At 44.2% G+C, this 15,829-nt stretch overlaps 1 protein-coding gene across 1 annotated transcript; it reads left to right on the forward strand.

Moving 5' to 3' along the window:
* Positions 1 to 372: 372 nt before the first annotated feature.
* AK3 (adenylate kinase 3) lies at positions 373 to 15,725 on the forward strand. Its single transcript, XM_089490075.1, has 5 exons — positions 373 to 557; positions 4,159 to 4,278; positions 6,008 to 6,180; positions 13,418 to 13,536; positions 15,293 to 15,725. Exons 1-5 carry the CDS (start codon positions 404 to 406, stop codon positions 15,390 to 15,392), a joined length of 666 nt encoding a protein of 221 aa, XP_089346201.1. The 5' UTR covers positions 373 to 403; the 3' UTR covers positions 15,393 to 15,725.
* The last annotated feature ends 104 nt before the right edge of the window (positions 15,726 to 15,829 follow it).

A 15,829-nucleotide genomic window follows, 5' to 3' on the forward strand; every position in this document is an offset into this window, starting at 1 on the left:
GAGCAGGGAATCCAACCCTGGCCTCCAGAGTCCTATCTCAGCTTCTAGAAGCCTTAGTCTGGGAGCTGAAACCCAAAACCCTTTAAAAAGCAGTTTGGGGACCACTGTGATAATATCAAAGGTTCAGCAGTGGTCCCCAAACTGTCCTTTAAGAGAGCTTTTGGACTTCATCTCCCAGAAGCCTCTGCCATGTTGGCCAATGGCCTGGGATTGTGGGGGCTGAAGTCCAAAACCCTTTAAAGAGCCCAGTTTGGGGATCCCTGCTGCTCCAGAGTGGGAGAGGCCTTAATTCTGGGGGAGGAGGAGGAGGAGGGCTGGGCTGGGCTGGCCCTGTGGCCTGGAGAGGCGGATCTTGGGCTGCAGGAGGAGGAGGAGGAGGAGGAGGCTGAAAGGAAGCTGGACCATGGGGCCTGGGGCTGTGCAGCTGCTCCGGGCGGTGATCATGGGGCCCCCGGGCTCCGGGAAGGGCACCATCTCCTCCCGCATCGTCAAGCACTTCGCCCTCCAGCATCTCTCCAGCGGAGACCTCCTCCGGGAGAACATGAACAAGAGGACAGGTAAGGAGGGGAGGCCCCCAAATGGAGGAGGACCCCAGGGACAAAACCCCAAACCTCCTGCTCAGGCTGAGGCTGCATCCACACAGGAGACATAACCCACTTTGGCACCGCTTTAACTCTTTGTCTGGCTGAAGGCTATGCCATTCTGGGAGTTGGAGTTCGTTGTGCTTCCTGTCTCCAGCGTGCAACGCTTGGGTGCATTTGTACATTGGCTTCCATTGCCACATCATTTTAGTACTGTGAGTACAGGTTAACCCTCCCTTACGTGGAATTCCAATATCCAAAACAATCCCTAAAATGCAACCTTTTCCATAGATGTCTGGGATAGTGACACCCTTACTTTTGGATGCTTCAGTGTCCACAAACTTTGTTTCGTGCACAAAATTATAATTAAAAAAAGCATTGTATAAAATGACCTTCAAGTTATGTGTAGAAGCTGCATATGAAATGCAAGTGCTTAAGTGCACTGATAAGTAGTATAGAAACATACTTGCTATTGCTATAAATGACTTGAGTCCCATCTCCAAAGTATCTTGTTATGGATGTACAGTCAACCCTCCACATTTGCAGCTCTGGTTATGTGTGGGTTTGATTAATATGTCCTCTCTAGGAATCTCCAGGTCCTCCAGTGCAACTCTGTGGCCAACGTTTGCCTGAAGTTGAGCTGGAAGACCTAGGAATTCCTAGAGAGGACACTTCTCTGGGCATTTCTTGTGCCTCCAGTGCAGTTCTCTGATTAAGGCACAGCAGATGTTGTTCATAGAATTGTGCTGGAGGACCTAGAGATTCCTAGAGAGGTGTTCTCTCAGGTTAAAAATAATAAGTGGCTTTTTCCACTTTCACAGGGGTCCTGCATCTCTAATCCCAGCAAATGTGGAGGACCCACTATATATGCAGAGGGCTCCAGGTTGACTCAGCCTTCCATTCTTTCGTAGGCCAGTAAAGTGAGTACCCAGCTAGTTGGGGACAATTGGTTTACAGATTATAAACCGCTTAGAGAGTGCTGTGTTCACTATGAAGCAGTATAGAAATATATATGCTATTGCTACTGCTATGCTAACACAAGCATTCCAAAATCCAAAAAGATCCCAAATCCCAAACACCTCTGGTCCCAACATTTCGAAGAAGTGAGATCCAGCCTGTATCGTAAACTGGAAGGACGGCTTTGTTGTGCCAGACTGAAGGTCTGTCCCTAGGATCTTTACACGCCAAATAAAACCAGAGCTTGGACTACAACTCAGAATCCCCTGACCAGCATGGCCAATGGCTTGTTTTTTCAGACTATTTCTTTTCCTTTCTTCTCTTTTTAACTGACATGTTGCTTGTGAAGTGCTGCTGGTATTGTGGTTCTTGGAGAGTTGTTTTACGGTGTCAGTTTACTATAAGCTTTCCAAGCCCTATGTGACGTAATTAATAATGTCTAGTTGTTTCCAGCCAGGTGCCAGCTGAAGGCCTCTAGAAGCTTACTCAACATCCCTCCTTGTTTCTTTGTGTCCTTGTGGCTTGCAAACATCTGCTACTTTTGAAATTCCAGTCAGCATCCTTGGCTAATAGGAGGAATGAACTATTCTTCATCATTATGGAGCTTGACTCTCCTGCTGGCACCAGGTGGCCAGATTTGAACCCATGGCTCCACTTTTCTTTTCTTAGCTTGGGGAAAATGTTGGAGTACGCTTTCCATCATCTGGTATGCCAGTTAAAACTGAAGGGAGTTGCAGCCTAAAGGGGAAAATCTTGTCCAAACATTTTCTCTGTGATTTTGATCTAATCTGCATTGCAGAAATAATGCAGTTTGAAACCGCTTTAGTTGCTACATCTCAATGCTATGGAATTCTCGGATTTGTAATTTTGTGAGATATTTAGCCTTCTCTGTGAGAGAACTCTGCTGTCACCACAAACTGCAAATCCAAAAATTCTATAGCACTGAGCCAGGGCAGTTAATGTGGTGTCAAACTGGTTTATATCTGCAGTGCAGATTAGAGCCCACAAAGCCACATTTTATAGGCTTGCTGCTCTGCAGAAAGGAAACTCCTGAGACAGCAAGTGCTGGTGGATGGTAATGGGAGTTGCATTCAAGAAACATTTGAAAGACCACAGTTACCCATCCTTGCCTTGCAGTCTGTTTTGTCCATGTGCTGCAGAAGTACAGTGGGTCCTCCATATTCGCTGAGGTTAGGGGCGCAGGACCCTCATTAAAGTGGGAAAACTGCAAATAAAAAAAAAAAACCACTATTTTTTTAAACCTGAGAGAACACCTCTCTAGGAATCTCTAGGCCCTACAGCGCAACTCCATGGTAATCATCAGCCAGAAACTGACCATAGAATCATTCTGGAGGACCTAAAAATCCTTAGAGAAAGGTTTTCTCTAGGAATCTCCAGATCCTCCAGTGTGAATCTATGATCAACTTCCACTAGAGTCACACTGGATGACTTTGAGATTCCTAGAGAGAACACATCAGTTAAATCTGCAAATGATCAAATTCACAAAAGTCAAAGCCACAATTGTGGAGGGCTGACGTAGTGTTCCAGCATTTTGAGACTTGAGTGTGAGGTTGTACAATGTCCTCTTGGACGGTTGCTTCCTTACCTTGTTAACTTATCCTGCGGTGTTGAATCAGAAGCGTCTAGCTGGTTTAAGCACACATTGCAACACTCAGAAGTTCCCCAAGTTAAACATTCTCTTTCCCTGCCACTTAGAAGCCTGGCATGTACTGATTCCTCTTTGCTGCTCTCGGCGCATGGTGTAATTTAGAGAGTATATTAAGCAATCACAGTGAGCTTCTGGATTTCAAAAATGTATTGCTAAAGTACTGGTCCTAAGGTAATTGTCGAAGGAGTTTAGAATGGGGAATAGGATGATAGCAACTGTGGATGGAGTGGGAGAAGCAGACAGTGAAAAAGGCAGAAAGGAGGCAATGTTACGCTGTTTGCAGAAGTGTGGGTTCTTTTGTGTGCTGGCTGGGCTCTCCTTGAAATGTCCAAGTATAAAAACAAAGCCTGAGGACTTCTTTGCATCTGACTTGCATCCGAGGATTTGGAAGCCAAGTCCTATGGAGTTCAGTGGAACAATTCCAAATAAGCTGTATTTCTCTCCAAAAAAAGTACCATGTATACTGGGGGATTCCAGTGTTTGCTGGCTGGTTTGGTCAAAAAGGTCACTTTTCCAAGCTCTGAGACTATCACAAATTGTATCCTCACCGCTATGCATTTCTTTAAAACAAGGGGGGAAATGTCCTCTCATGTCTCCCTAATCTGATTGCATTTAAATGAAATCCTGACTGAAAGGATGAAGAATGAATACTCGGGAATTTCCTTGACCATGGTGTGTGGTCTTGCTTTGCCTGCCCTTCAGTGCTTTGCTATTTATTCTCTGCTGGACTTTTTGTGCAAGGGCTACAGTTCTGTTTTGGTCTCTTCTACAGTCAAGGCCTTATTGTCTTGAAAATAGTAACGCCTCTTTCCTGACTTCTCCTTGTCTCTTGATAAGAAAGTGAAAAGTTGAGTGAAAAGCAAACAATTCATAAACAACCAGGTGTTTTTGAGAGTTGTATAGTTCCATGTAGGATTCTCCAGAGGCATTTTTGTTTCTTCCCTTCCTCAGAAATTGGTGTACTTGCTAAGTCATACATTGATCAAGGGCGATTGATTCCTGATGATATTATGACACAGCTGATGCTACGTGAGCTGAAAACTCTAGAGCAGAACCACTTGCTACTGGATGGTGAGTCTTCTATTGCATCTCCATATTCAGCCAACAGTGGTCGTTTGACAGTGCCTTGTGATAGGGTTGCTGTAAGCTGGAAATGACTTGAAGGCACACAACAACAACAGAAGGTTCATTAAAGGCAGAGAAAACAGGCAGAGAAACATTCTAGGAAGCGTTTTTAAAAAAACTATCTAGGATCCTCACGCTTGATTTATAACAGATTGGGCATGTTTTCTACTCTCAGGCCCATTGTGGGTTGCACTGGCCTCCAAAATGGGGTGGCTGGCATGGGAAAATAAAACCAAAAGTGGTTAAACATCCACTTTTGGCATTTGGAGTAGAAAAATGAGATGCAGGATGCCTCTGTGACTTTTTTCAATGCCGATTTGCCACTGTGGGGACCATTGTGTGTGTTTCTTAGTTTTTCATAAAAAATGATAGGGGGCTAGAAGAGGGAATTGTCTTGCTGGACTGCAGATGGCTGAGATTTTGTCTCGCTATGTTGTTCAATATGGCCTATTTTCAAATGGGTATAGGTAAGGTACTGTTGCAAATCCCATTCAACAAATCCAGTTCTTAAAAACAGAGAAAATTCTGTCGCTCTCAAGGAAGATTCATTGTCTTGGTTGGTCATATTCTATCAGTGAGAGTTTGTTCCAAGTATATGGGCTTTGGATTGGTTCCCATTGATTTCAGTGTTTCCTAACTGGTTCTGGAATCCTCATCCTAGGCTATAAGAGAGATGTACCCCAAATCATGGGAAGGAAGACCAAAAAAATCAGATATTTACACAACTACAGCTTTATTAAATTACGAATGATGTGATATTTCCCAAATCCTGTTATTTATTGAGCTGGACTTTTGGAAAAGAAACTTTTGAGGATATGTACATCTTCCTGAAAAGGTTGAGGTCAGCATGAGATAGTCTAGGACAGTGGTTCCCAAGCCTCGTTCTTTCAATTGTTTTAGACTTCATCTCACAGAATCCTCATCCAACTTGGCCAAAAGTCAGGAATTCTGGCAGCTGAAATCCAAAACTTCTGGAGAACCTAAGTTTGAGAATCATTGGTCTAGAAGGCAAGCAACGTAGAGAAGAGAAAAACTTGTTTTTCCTCCATGGCAGTATGGATGCTACAGTTCAGAGCTCCTTCTTGACTCCAGTTCAGTCAGCCTGGTAAACTTACACTGCCACATTATATAGTGCTAAAGAATTATGTTTATAGGGAGGAACATTCAACTCTCACCTGCAGTCACCCTGACCAAACCCAGGTTAAATTGCCTACTACCTATAATGAGGCCTCTGTTGAGTCATGATGGTTGTCATTACCATCGTGCACAAACGCCTGAGCCTACATCTGCAATGAAAAGTTACTTTCAGACTGGTTTGCCACATCAGTGAAGCTTTTTTCACTGTACTTACTAAGACATCTTTGGTTATGACTGACAGGAAATAATAATGCTGACAACTTCCCCTATATATCAGTAACTGAAAAGAAGTGAATAGACTAAGAGTACATCCACACTGTAGAAATAATGCAGTTTGATATTACTTGTAGTTTTGTACAGGGGAAAACAGTGTCATTGTGAGAAGATTCCATCTTTTTAAGCACATAGAGTGTCTCATCATTGATTATGCTGGCTAGAGCTGATGAGATCTGTAATCCAACTGGAGGACTGCAGAAGTTTCCACCCCAATTGTTGTTGTTGTTGTTGTTACAATCAGGCCATTTTTCTTTCTTTCCAGGCTTCCCCAGGACTGTTCCACAAGCTGAAGCTCTTGACAAAGTATGCTCAATAGACACTGTGATTGACTTGGATGTGCCTTTTGAGACTATCCAACAACGCCTAACTGCACGCTGGATCCATCCTGCTAGTGGGAGGGTATATAACCTGGACTTCAACCCTCCCAAAGTTCCTGTAAGTAATGTCTATCTCTAGTGTTTGTTGTTGTTTGCCTCCAAGTCATTTTTTTACTAATGGCAACCCTAAGGCGAACCTGCTATAGTGTTTTCTTGGGCAAGTTTCTTCAGAGGGAGTTTATCATTGCCATTTCCCAGCAGAGAGGGTCCTGTCCTCCTGTAATCTGGGTTTAGCTCCTCCTATTTGCTCCTGTAGGCAGGGACAATAAACAAAAGACCGGCCCCTATATAGGGAGGAGCTAGCCCCCCTGAGCCTCAGTCTTGTTCCTGCCTAAGCTCCTAGCAGGATGTTCTCTTCGAGCCAGCAAAGTTTTTCCTTTCTACGAAAGCGGTTTGAGAGTTTTCTTGGCCTTCCCTTCTTCTCCTCTCTCCTGCCTTTCCCCCCTTCCTTGGTGGTGGCTATGGCAGAGGACCCTGAGAACATGGGTGAAGGGCCATCCTTAACCCAGGCTTCCCTAGCTCAGGGTCTGCCAGCTCAACAGAGGGAGCTGACTTCAGAGGGAGACCCATTGGGATGTGTTTGCTGTTGCTCTGCAGCTTCTTTACTACAGCCTTGGAAGCATAAAGAAGACTTAAAATGGCAAGGGCTCCCAGGATTGGAGAAAGGTCTTGGCTTTGCCAATGACTCTCCCTCTCCTCCAAAGCTGCCCCCTTTCATGGTGGGAGCACAGGAGATTTCTGCAAACAGCATTGCAGCACATGGGAGCTGTGGGAAAAGATGGTGAGGGGTATCCCCTCCATGTCTCTGTTTCTCCACATCACCTCTGCCCAGCCTGTTTAAGGCCAGGGATCAGTGAGGAAACTGGCTAGAAGTCATGAAAACTTCCCTGCTCAGCCCATTTGGGGCCAGAGTTCAGAGGACAGGCCAGCCAAAAGCCATGGCAAAGGATTTCTCTGCATCACCTCTGCCCAGCCTGAAATGGCCAAGGTCAGAGAGGCAAGCCAGCCAGAAGTCACAGGAGAACGGTGAGTACCAGGGGCCCTCTCTCTCTAGCCACCTAAGAACCTTTGCCAGATCAAATGCCCTCGCTCAGGGCAGGCATTGCCATGAGGCCTCTGCCATGGCCATTGCAGGCACTATGCCTAGCATAAGGTTTGGGACTCTGCCAGGAGGGCAGATGGGGGCATTAACCCTTGGTCTCCCCCTTCCTTCCCAGCTCTGGCCCCAATGGCACCCAGGACCCTAACAGGTGTGGGGGATCCTTTTGCAGACTGGGAAACACATGGTGGTGTTGCCAGGGCTCCTGCACATTCCTTTTGAATTCTTATAATGAGATGGTGTATAAGGAGGCAGAGGATTCCTCCTCTGTGTTGCACAGACACATGGCTCTAAAGGAAGCTGGACTTGGCCCAGCAGGAGCTGAAGCTTCCAAGTCTAAAATGGTCTTTTTTGGCTGCCACAGAGCATCCCACAAAAAGCACAAAATGGCTTCATGTCCACCCCAGAGAGAGCATGGCCTCTGCCACCCACTTCTAAACAGAGGCTGGAGGGCTATCTATCGGGAATGCTTTGATTGAGAGTTCCTGCAGGGCAGAATGGGGTTGGACTGGATGGCCCTTGGGATCTCTTCCAACCCAAGGATTCTTTGAGAGACCACATGGATACAAATCCTCCTGTGTTTCCTCCCCAAAAATTACAACAACAAAAAGGGGTAAACCATTTGTGGATATCATGGGTGGAGAGTTCCCTTCACCCCCAATTGTGTTTGGCTGCCCTAAACCCTGGCACTCTTGAGAGAAAAGCTTGAGCGCTTGGCCTCTCCTTTCCATCAGAGATTATCCTTTCTCAGGACACAGACCTACCTCGGGTAAATGTAGAGCCATGTCACACAGCAGTCCCTCTGTCCTTCCCAGCTACCTATGCAAGTGGGAGGGAGTTGAGGACCAAGCTAGCTTCTATCATGCAGCCAGGTTACTATAAAGCCTGCCTGAAATTATAAGGGCTAAGCTGTAAACCCCAGCTTGAAGTTGGGGCTGTTTTAAACATAAATAAAACAAAATGCCCTGTGAGTATCAGGGCTACACTACAGGCCATATGCAGCTATCTACCCATGAAACTGCTAACTTAAGAGCAGTTTCCTCAGTGCTTGCAATAAGCCACTGCCCAGGCAGCCTCCCTTGATGGGACAAATAAAGGAGGGGAGAGCCCCCACATCAACAGGGCTGTGGGCTCAGATTTACAAGAGATACCGGTTAACCTTTCTGGTGTTCATTTTATTAATGTTAGCACATGAGGTTTTAGTTGTGCTGTTTCTGCTCACCCCCCTCTCCTTTTTCCAGGCCAGAGAAGATGCCTGGAAACTAATTCTTCAAGTGAGGGGCTAGCCATAAAAGCCACATGATGACTTTTCTTGCCTCCTCATGGGCCTCCATCACTGTCCCCATTAGGTCCAGAGCCTTTTTGCCTTAGGTGCAACAGCCAAAGATAAAGGATGAGCACATGGTTCTACCTCCTTTGTGCAAACTGTTATCAGCCATAGCACTTCTCATTAAGAGCATAAGCTTTAACAATACAGATTCGTTTAAATGCTAATAAACAGGGTGACTCAAGCAAGGAGAAGGTCTCTGGTCACTCAGCAGACCTCTAATGCTTACATGCATTGAGGATCTTTGGGAAAAACATCTCATATGAGGTGATAGATATATTGGATTAAGGTGACCAACCAAACTCCATTTTAGTGGCAAAAGGATTATGTTCCTGTTATAAAACACAGCGAACCTCAGTCAGCTAGCCTCAAAAGATGTGGCTCCCCTTGCCTTCCCTTCTTTCTTGGAGAGATGTTTGTTAAAGGGAAGAAACTAAAATCAACAACAACACAGTTTCTTCCATGAGATGGTTCTCACTAATACAGGGGGTTAAGAAAAATTCTTATCAAAAACAAACAGACAGACTCCTCTCCATGGGGGAAGAAACTCCCCTTCCTCCATGAGTGTTTTAAAACAATATAATCAGGTTTCTCTACTAAGGGGTTGCTTCAAATCCCATTCAGACATCCTACAGAGCCCTGAGGGGTCTGCCACAAAAATCACAATTACCTCTTACCTTGTCTAGATTGTTAAATTTTAACTAAGAATGCCTGCTGATGGGCTTGCCATTCGACTGCTGCCTGGCTTGGAAAGCCTATTGTAACAGGATCTATCATACATATGATGAATTGGGCTCAAGGCCATGAAGGTTCATGCTGCTAATCTCTTTTCTTTAGTGGTCTCAGGGTGCTACAAGATTCCTTTGCATATTGTTGGGCATGCTTTGATTGTGATTTCCTGCATGGCAGGGGGTTGGACTTGATGGCCCTTGTGGTCTCATCCAACTCCATGATTCTACGATTTTATGGTTATAAGGTTAGCTGCTGTGTGGGTGAGTGTCTTATCCCTGATTGGGTTTTCATGGCATGGTCTGGTCCAAACAACACCATTGTTTACTACCTTTTGGGGCTGGAAAAACAGACTTCCTAGTGCCTATGCCTTGTTTTCTGCTAGCAAGAATGCTCAGATTTAATATACCATACAGCTCCATATACAGACTTACACCAGCCACCTATATGCCCACAGCTTTTATATATATATATATATATATATATATATTCCAAAAAACAAAAATACAACACAGCAAACTATGATTTTAGTATTTTATATAGGAGACTCCATTTTACTATGCGATTATATTTTATGTGCCTTGAGCTTCCATGGATTTGGTATCCATGCAAAGTCCTAAATCCAACTCCAGTACATATCGAGGGCCCACTATACTATTTTAAATTTAGGTTTGTGTTCCTTTGACAGATCCCTTTTGTGGAGAAAATTCTCTCCTCGAAATTAGATACCAGAGGGCTATCCTTGCCAAGCCCCCTGTTCCCATTTCATGACTCCTTAATCAGCAGTTCATTTAGCCGCGAGACCCCTCAGCCTTCATACAGGTTGATGATAGTCTGCTACATGGAGTTGGGGTGATTTTTGAAGTCTCTAGACAAGTTCATCCTCAAAAGAAATCGGACTTAATTCTGACCACATGCCCTGTTAACACAGAGTGCATCTATGCTTCTGCATGGACTCACCAATGTCTGCGAGATAAAGCTTAATCCAGTGTCTTCTTTGCCTAACCATGGGATTAGTCTTATTTTACACAGATTCACAGATCTTCCAGTAAAGAACTGCACATTGTTTTGAAATTTTAATTGGAGGTCAGACATTAATATTCCTCTTTCAGAGTGGTAAATCTTAATTACTACAAATGAAATCACCTTAATATCACCTTCATTGCTATAACCAGTTGACAAGGTGATCAGTGATAGGCTGGAAGCTGCCATAGGTCCAGATTAGATCAGGTTCTATTCTGATTGATCACATAATCCACTGCTTAGGCAAGTTCTCATCAGGTTTTCAGTGGCTGACCTGCTATAGTCCATCCAAGTTGACATTAAGAAGGGACTTGACCCAACATGGTTATAAGGCAAGTGTCTGCCATCATGTCGTTTCTGCTCCATACGAGAGCAGCTAGAATGGCAGCCACCCTCACATTAAGAGGCTGTTGAGGGGAGTTTCCATCAGGGCCTGCCCACCAGACATCGTTTTCCATCTTGGGATGTGAACATGGTCTTAAAGGCTCTGACGGTTGGACCGATCAAGTCCCTTTGGGAGGCCTTCCTCAAACCCCTCTCCCTCTAGGTCATCTTCCTCACAGCCATTCCCTCCGCCAGATGGATGTCAGAGCTGGGGCCCTGTCGGTACGTAAAGACTTGTGTATTTTTAGGCCAGTCTCAGTGTGCCTTCGTCCAGACCCTACCTTCGTGCCTAGGGTCAACTCAGCCTTTCAGGTGTCACAGGACATTCTCCTGCCTTCATTCTGCCCCGATCCTAAGAAGGACTTGGAAAAGACCTGGCACACATTGGATGTGTGCAGAGCCCTCAAAATCTACATCAAGAGGACTTCAACCTTAAGGTCATCTGAGATGTTCTTTTCCTTTCGCCTGGGCTCTTTGGGGTGCAAGGTACCAGTCTCGACTCTGATTAGGTGAATCAGGTCTTGTATTCAAAAGAGCTACTGAACTCTTGATCTCACTCCACCCGAGGGGTTGATGGTGCACTCAACCAGGAGTGCATCTACCTCTGCGGCCTTGACCACTAGCGCCTCCCTGTCAGATATTTGCAGGGTGGCCACATGGAAGTCGCCTTCGACCTTCATAAGACATTACAAACTGGACGTGTCTCAGTCCGCAGAAGCGTCATTTGAAAGGAGGTTCCTCCAACAGATTGTGTCGGGGGCCACAGTCTCCTAGCAGCACCTCCCTCCCAGTTCGAGAGGGCTTTTGTAAATCCCAGATTACAGGAGGACAGGACCCTCTCTGCTGGGAAAAGGAACGTTGGGTACTTACCGTGACACGTTCATTTCCTGCAGAGAAGGGTCCTGGCATCCTGCCCACCCGGGTGCTGCCTGCGGCCTCCGACCCTGCCTGCCTGTTGGTGGACCTGCCTTGTTCTTCTTCTTGTTGCTGGATTGGTTTTTCTGAGTTCTTGTTTGTTCTTGGACGAGTTTTTTCTAAGGTGTTCTAGTTAACCCTTAGCTGATGTTACTAAAGTTCAGTTCCTTGATTACCTTACTAGTCGCTTGGCTTGTTATTGACTGAGGCTCAGGGGGGCTAGCTCCTCCCTATATAGGGGCCGGTCTTTTGTTTATTGTCCCTGCCTACAGGAGCAAATAGGAGGAGCTAAACCCAGATTACAGGATGCCAGGACCCTTCTCTGCAGGAAATGAACGTGTCACGGTAAGTACCCAACGTTCCTTCCTCTGAAGCTGAGAAAGTGTGACTTGCCCAGTGGGTTTTTATGCTCAAGCGGGGAATTGAACCCTGATCTCCAGAGTCATAGTCCAATACTCAAACCACTACACCAGACTGGCTCTCATATCTCTAAAGTACCACTAGTGAAACAAGTCTTTCTCCCAGTGGCTAGTCAAAAGAGTGTACTGAACATACAGATTAGACTATCTTCTGCAGACATCTAGTATTCATTGCAATGATGGTATCATAAACTGAACAGTGCGCAGACTAAATAATTTTATTTTCAGTTGGGCATGACTGAGAGTAGAATAGACTTATTTCTGCTGAAGTTGGGAGGCTGATGGTGGAGAAGGATCAAGTCTGGTTGAGATTTGTATTACTTGGGAACATAAAGCAATATATAATTTATGGTAAAGATGGTTGAGACAGCTTGACCGGCTTGCGTGGGGCCAGATAATTGCAGCTCTTGGAATACTGAGGAAGGGGAAGGGACAAAGGAGGGAGAACATAAAAGGAGAGGTGTGACTGTTCAATGGTCAGCTGGAGACAAGGAGGAGATCAAAACTGAGATTTAGTTTGAAGCTGAGGGGGTAGTGAAAACTGAGTTAGAAGTTCATGGGAGAGAAGCAGACATATTCTGATATACAGACTGATAAATGAATACAGTTTATTTGCTTCATGTTTGAACATTGTGCTGTGAAATAAATCTTTCCTTTTGTTCCATTTTTACATGTCTTCCAGAGCATTGTTGCTTTAAATGTTTATGGACAGTCATGCAAATTATAGAAATCATATTTAATTTGTCTAGCATTTTAATCACTTTAGGCCTACAGTTACTACACCCAGGGAGTGGTTTAAAGATTGTGTGGGAAAGAATGATAAAAGGGTTGGTGTCTGAATAAGCAAGAAAGGATCTGTCACACTTATGTTGTTGTTGTTGTTGTGTGCCTTCAAGTAGTTTCTAACTTGTGGTGACCCTAAGGCTGGGTTCATGGTGTTTTCTTGGCAAGATTTGTTCAGAGGAGGTTTACCATTGCCTTTTCTTGAAGCTGAGAGTGTGTGATTTGCCCAAGATCACCCAGTGGGTTTGGTGGCTGGGCTCTACAATGAATTAACTTACTCCCTGCTCACTCTGTGTGTGTGTGTGTGTGTGTGTGTGTGTGTGTGAGAGAGAGAGAGAGAGAGAGAGAGAGATGAACAAATATGATCAGCCAGTCTCTTTCTGTTTCTTAAAAACTGTCAATCTCTTCCTGTTTCTGAAAAAAAAGAGTCTTTTGGGGGACATAAAAAAGGCTTTGGGGGAATTATATTTAGAGGGCAAGATACTTTCTACTAGTGATTTCTGGGGAAATAATTTCCATTTTGGAACAAAAATTTGCAGAATGGGCCAAAGCAATGCCTTTCACAATGAGAATGGATAGGGAAATTGCATTATGTGTGTGCCTTCACTATACTCAGGGTCTGGATGATGATACAGGAGAGCCTCTCATTCAACGTGACGATGATAAACCAGAAACTGTTATGAAGAGGTTGAAATCTTATGAAGCAGAAACCAGACCAGTTCTTGAATATTATCGGTAAGTAACTTTTTTTTATTATATATGTTTCAGGATGCATCCTTCTCTCTAGCATTTTTATTTTAAAACTTCCCACAGCTGCTTAGGGCTGCAACTCATATTCTACAGCAGCCATGGGTAAAGTGTGGTCTGCAAGATGTGTGTGGCTCCAACCACCCTCCTTTGGCTTTTTTTGCACCCATCTCCCCTGAACCCCAACCATTCAAAGATCTGGTGTTCTTTTCCTTGATACAATTGGCTGGTGCAATACAGTATAATTGGTGGTAAACTGCTACAGCTAGAGGCCTTACTGATCACCCCCTGCTCTGCACCACTCCAAGGAGCAAGAAGTGGAGGTGACAACAGCCCGCTGTGATTTGGCTGCTTTCTGAATGGCTGACTCTGTGGGACTTCAGAGCCAGGCTCTGTGAGAGGGGTAGCAGCGGCTAACAAATTGCCTATATGCTGGCACTTGAGCCATTTAGCCTACTTTGTCAGAGAACTCTGTGTCAGAATAAAGTACAATTCCCAGGATTGAGCCAGGGCAGTTAAAGCAGTGTCAAACTGAATTGTTTTTGCAGTGTTTTGGACCAGTGATTTGGGTAGTAGCAGCTAAACTGCAACTTGATAAATGGGATAAAGAGGCATCTTATTCCATCCCATCTGCTTTATAAAATATGTTGTTATAATACAGGGATAGACAACCTGTGGCCTCTGGATGTTGTTGGACGTGGACTTCAACTCCCACCCCAACTAGCATCACCAGTGGTCAGGTAGAACGCCATAGTCAGAAACATATAAAAATTCACAAGTCCTTCACTCATGTTCTCTAAAACAATAGCAGCTGCGTCGATGTATCATGTACTCAATTTGTTTAAGCCATTTCCCCAAAATAGCACTCAATACATTAGAGCTACTGAAGGCAGTCCTGGAAAGATTCTTTCTCCAACTTGCTGTGTGGTCCTCCCGCTCAATCTTTATGTACTGACCTATATATGTACTGTACTGCAATTCTACATGAGGTCATGTAATTCTTAATTCTGCTACTGTTTTAGCATTTTATCCCATTTATCAAACTTATCCCAAATCTACCTGGTTCTGCATTAGCAGAGCTGGACTGCTTCTTCAAATGTGTCAGGTGTGGCATTCAGATACAAAACTCAGCACTGTGAATAGTCACTCCGATTTTTTTAAAAAGAGAAATTCAAATTCGCCTTGATGTCATGCTTACAGATATGTTTGAAAATGTTGGAAATGTAAAATCATAGAATCGTAGGGTTGGAAGAGACCACAAGGGCCGTCCAGTCCAACCCCATTCTGCCATGCAGGAACTCTCAATCAAGAGAGTTTAAAGACTTCCAAGGAGGGAGATTCCACCACTCTCCAAGGAAGTGTGTTCAACTGTCGAAGAGCCCTTACTGTCAGGAAGTTCCTCCTAATGTTGAGGTGGAATCTCTTTTCCTGAAGCTTGCATCCATTCTTATAGGAAAAGAGATTTTAGCATGTCTAGTGGAAGGGGAGAAATGAAAAATCTGAGAGATGTGCCCTTTCATGTAATTTTTGACAGGCTTATGTAAATTATGTGTGTTTGTAAATTTAGGAAAGATTGCATAATTTGCATTGCTCATAACATCCCGATTTTAGTTGTCTCCTCTCTTTGAGCTCCTATGGCTAGGGAGGCACTCTTCCTAGTGCCTCACCAAGATCTCCAAGACTTGGAAGAGTGAGAACTGTCCATAAAGAAATATAACTAACTTATCTCTTATCTCCTTTGTAGCCAGAAAGGGGTGCTAAAATCTTTTGCTGGAACAGAAACCAACAAGATCTGGCCACATGTTCATAGTTTCCTTCGAACGAAGTTGCCTGACATCGGTTAGAGTGAAGCTGCCAGTATCACTGAAGCAAGCATTATTACTGTACTGAGAAACAGAAGCTACTGGCATATGGCTAAGCTTCAAGAAATTATATTTTTTAACGATTACCAGAATCATGAAGATTGGGTGAGGGTGTCTTCTTTTTTAACAAAACAATGCACCATGCTAATAAATAGCTAACCGAATGACTACATTTTACTTCTGTGCCATAATCTAGTGTTCCTGTTCTGATAGGTTGATTGACTGTCAAGTGTTATTTTTGTATTAGCTGTACCTGAATTTTGTAAAATTAATTTAATATTGTACTGATTTTCAATAAAATCCAACTCAAGTGTCTTATTGACTTTAATGGCCATTAATGAAGTAATAATTAAGTACTGAAGATTTTAAAAACTTGCTTTCTACTTCACCTACCTCTCAAACATGTAAAAGTGTGGGCG

This window comes from Sceloporus occidentalis, unplaced genomic scaffold (assembly GCF_023333645.1).
Source record: "Sceloporus occidentalis isolate IW3139 unplaced genomic scaffold, rSceOcc1.0.p SCAF_1, whole genome shotgun sequence".
In the NCBI taxonomy this organism is placed as follows: Eukaryota; Metazoa; Chordata; class Lepidosauria; order Squamata; family Phrynosomatidae; genus Sceloporus; species Sceloporus occidentalis.

Excerpts from the sequence above, each read along its gene's own strand:
- AK3 (XM_089490075.1), top strand. The coding sequence starts at position 404 with ATGGGGCCTGGGGCTGTGCAGCTGCTCCGGGCGGTGATCATGGGGCCC. Across the intron at positions 6,181-13,417 it reads TCAACCCTCCCAAAGTTCCT|GGTCTGGATGATGATACAGG; the intron begins GTAAGTAATGTC and ends CACTATACTCAG. Across the intron at positions 13,537-15,292 it reads CCAGTTCTTGAATATTATCG|CCAGAAAGGGGTGCTAAAAT; the intron begins GTAAGTAACTTT and ends TCTCCTTTGTAG.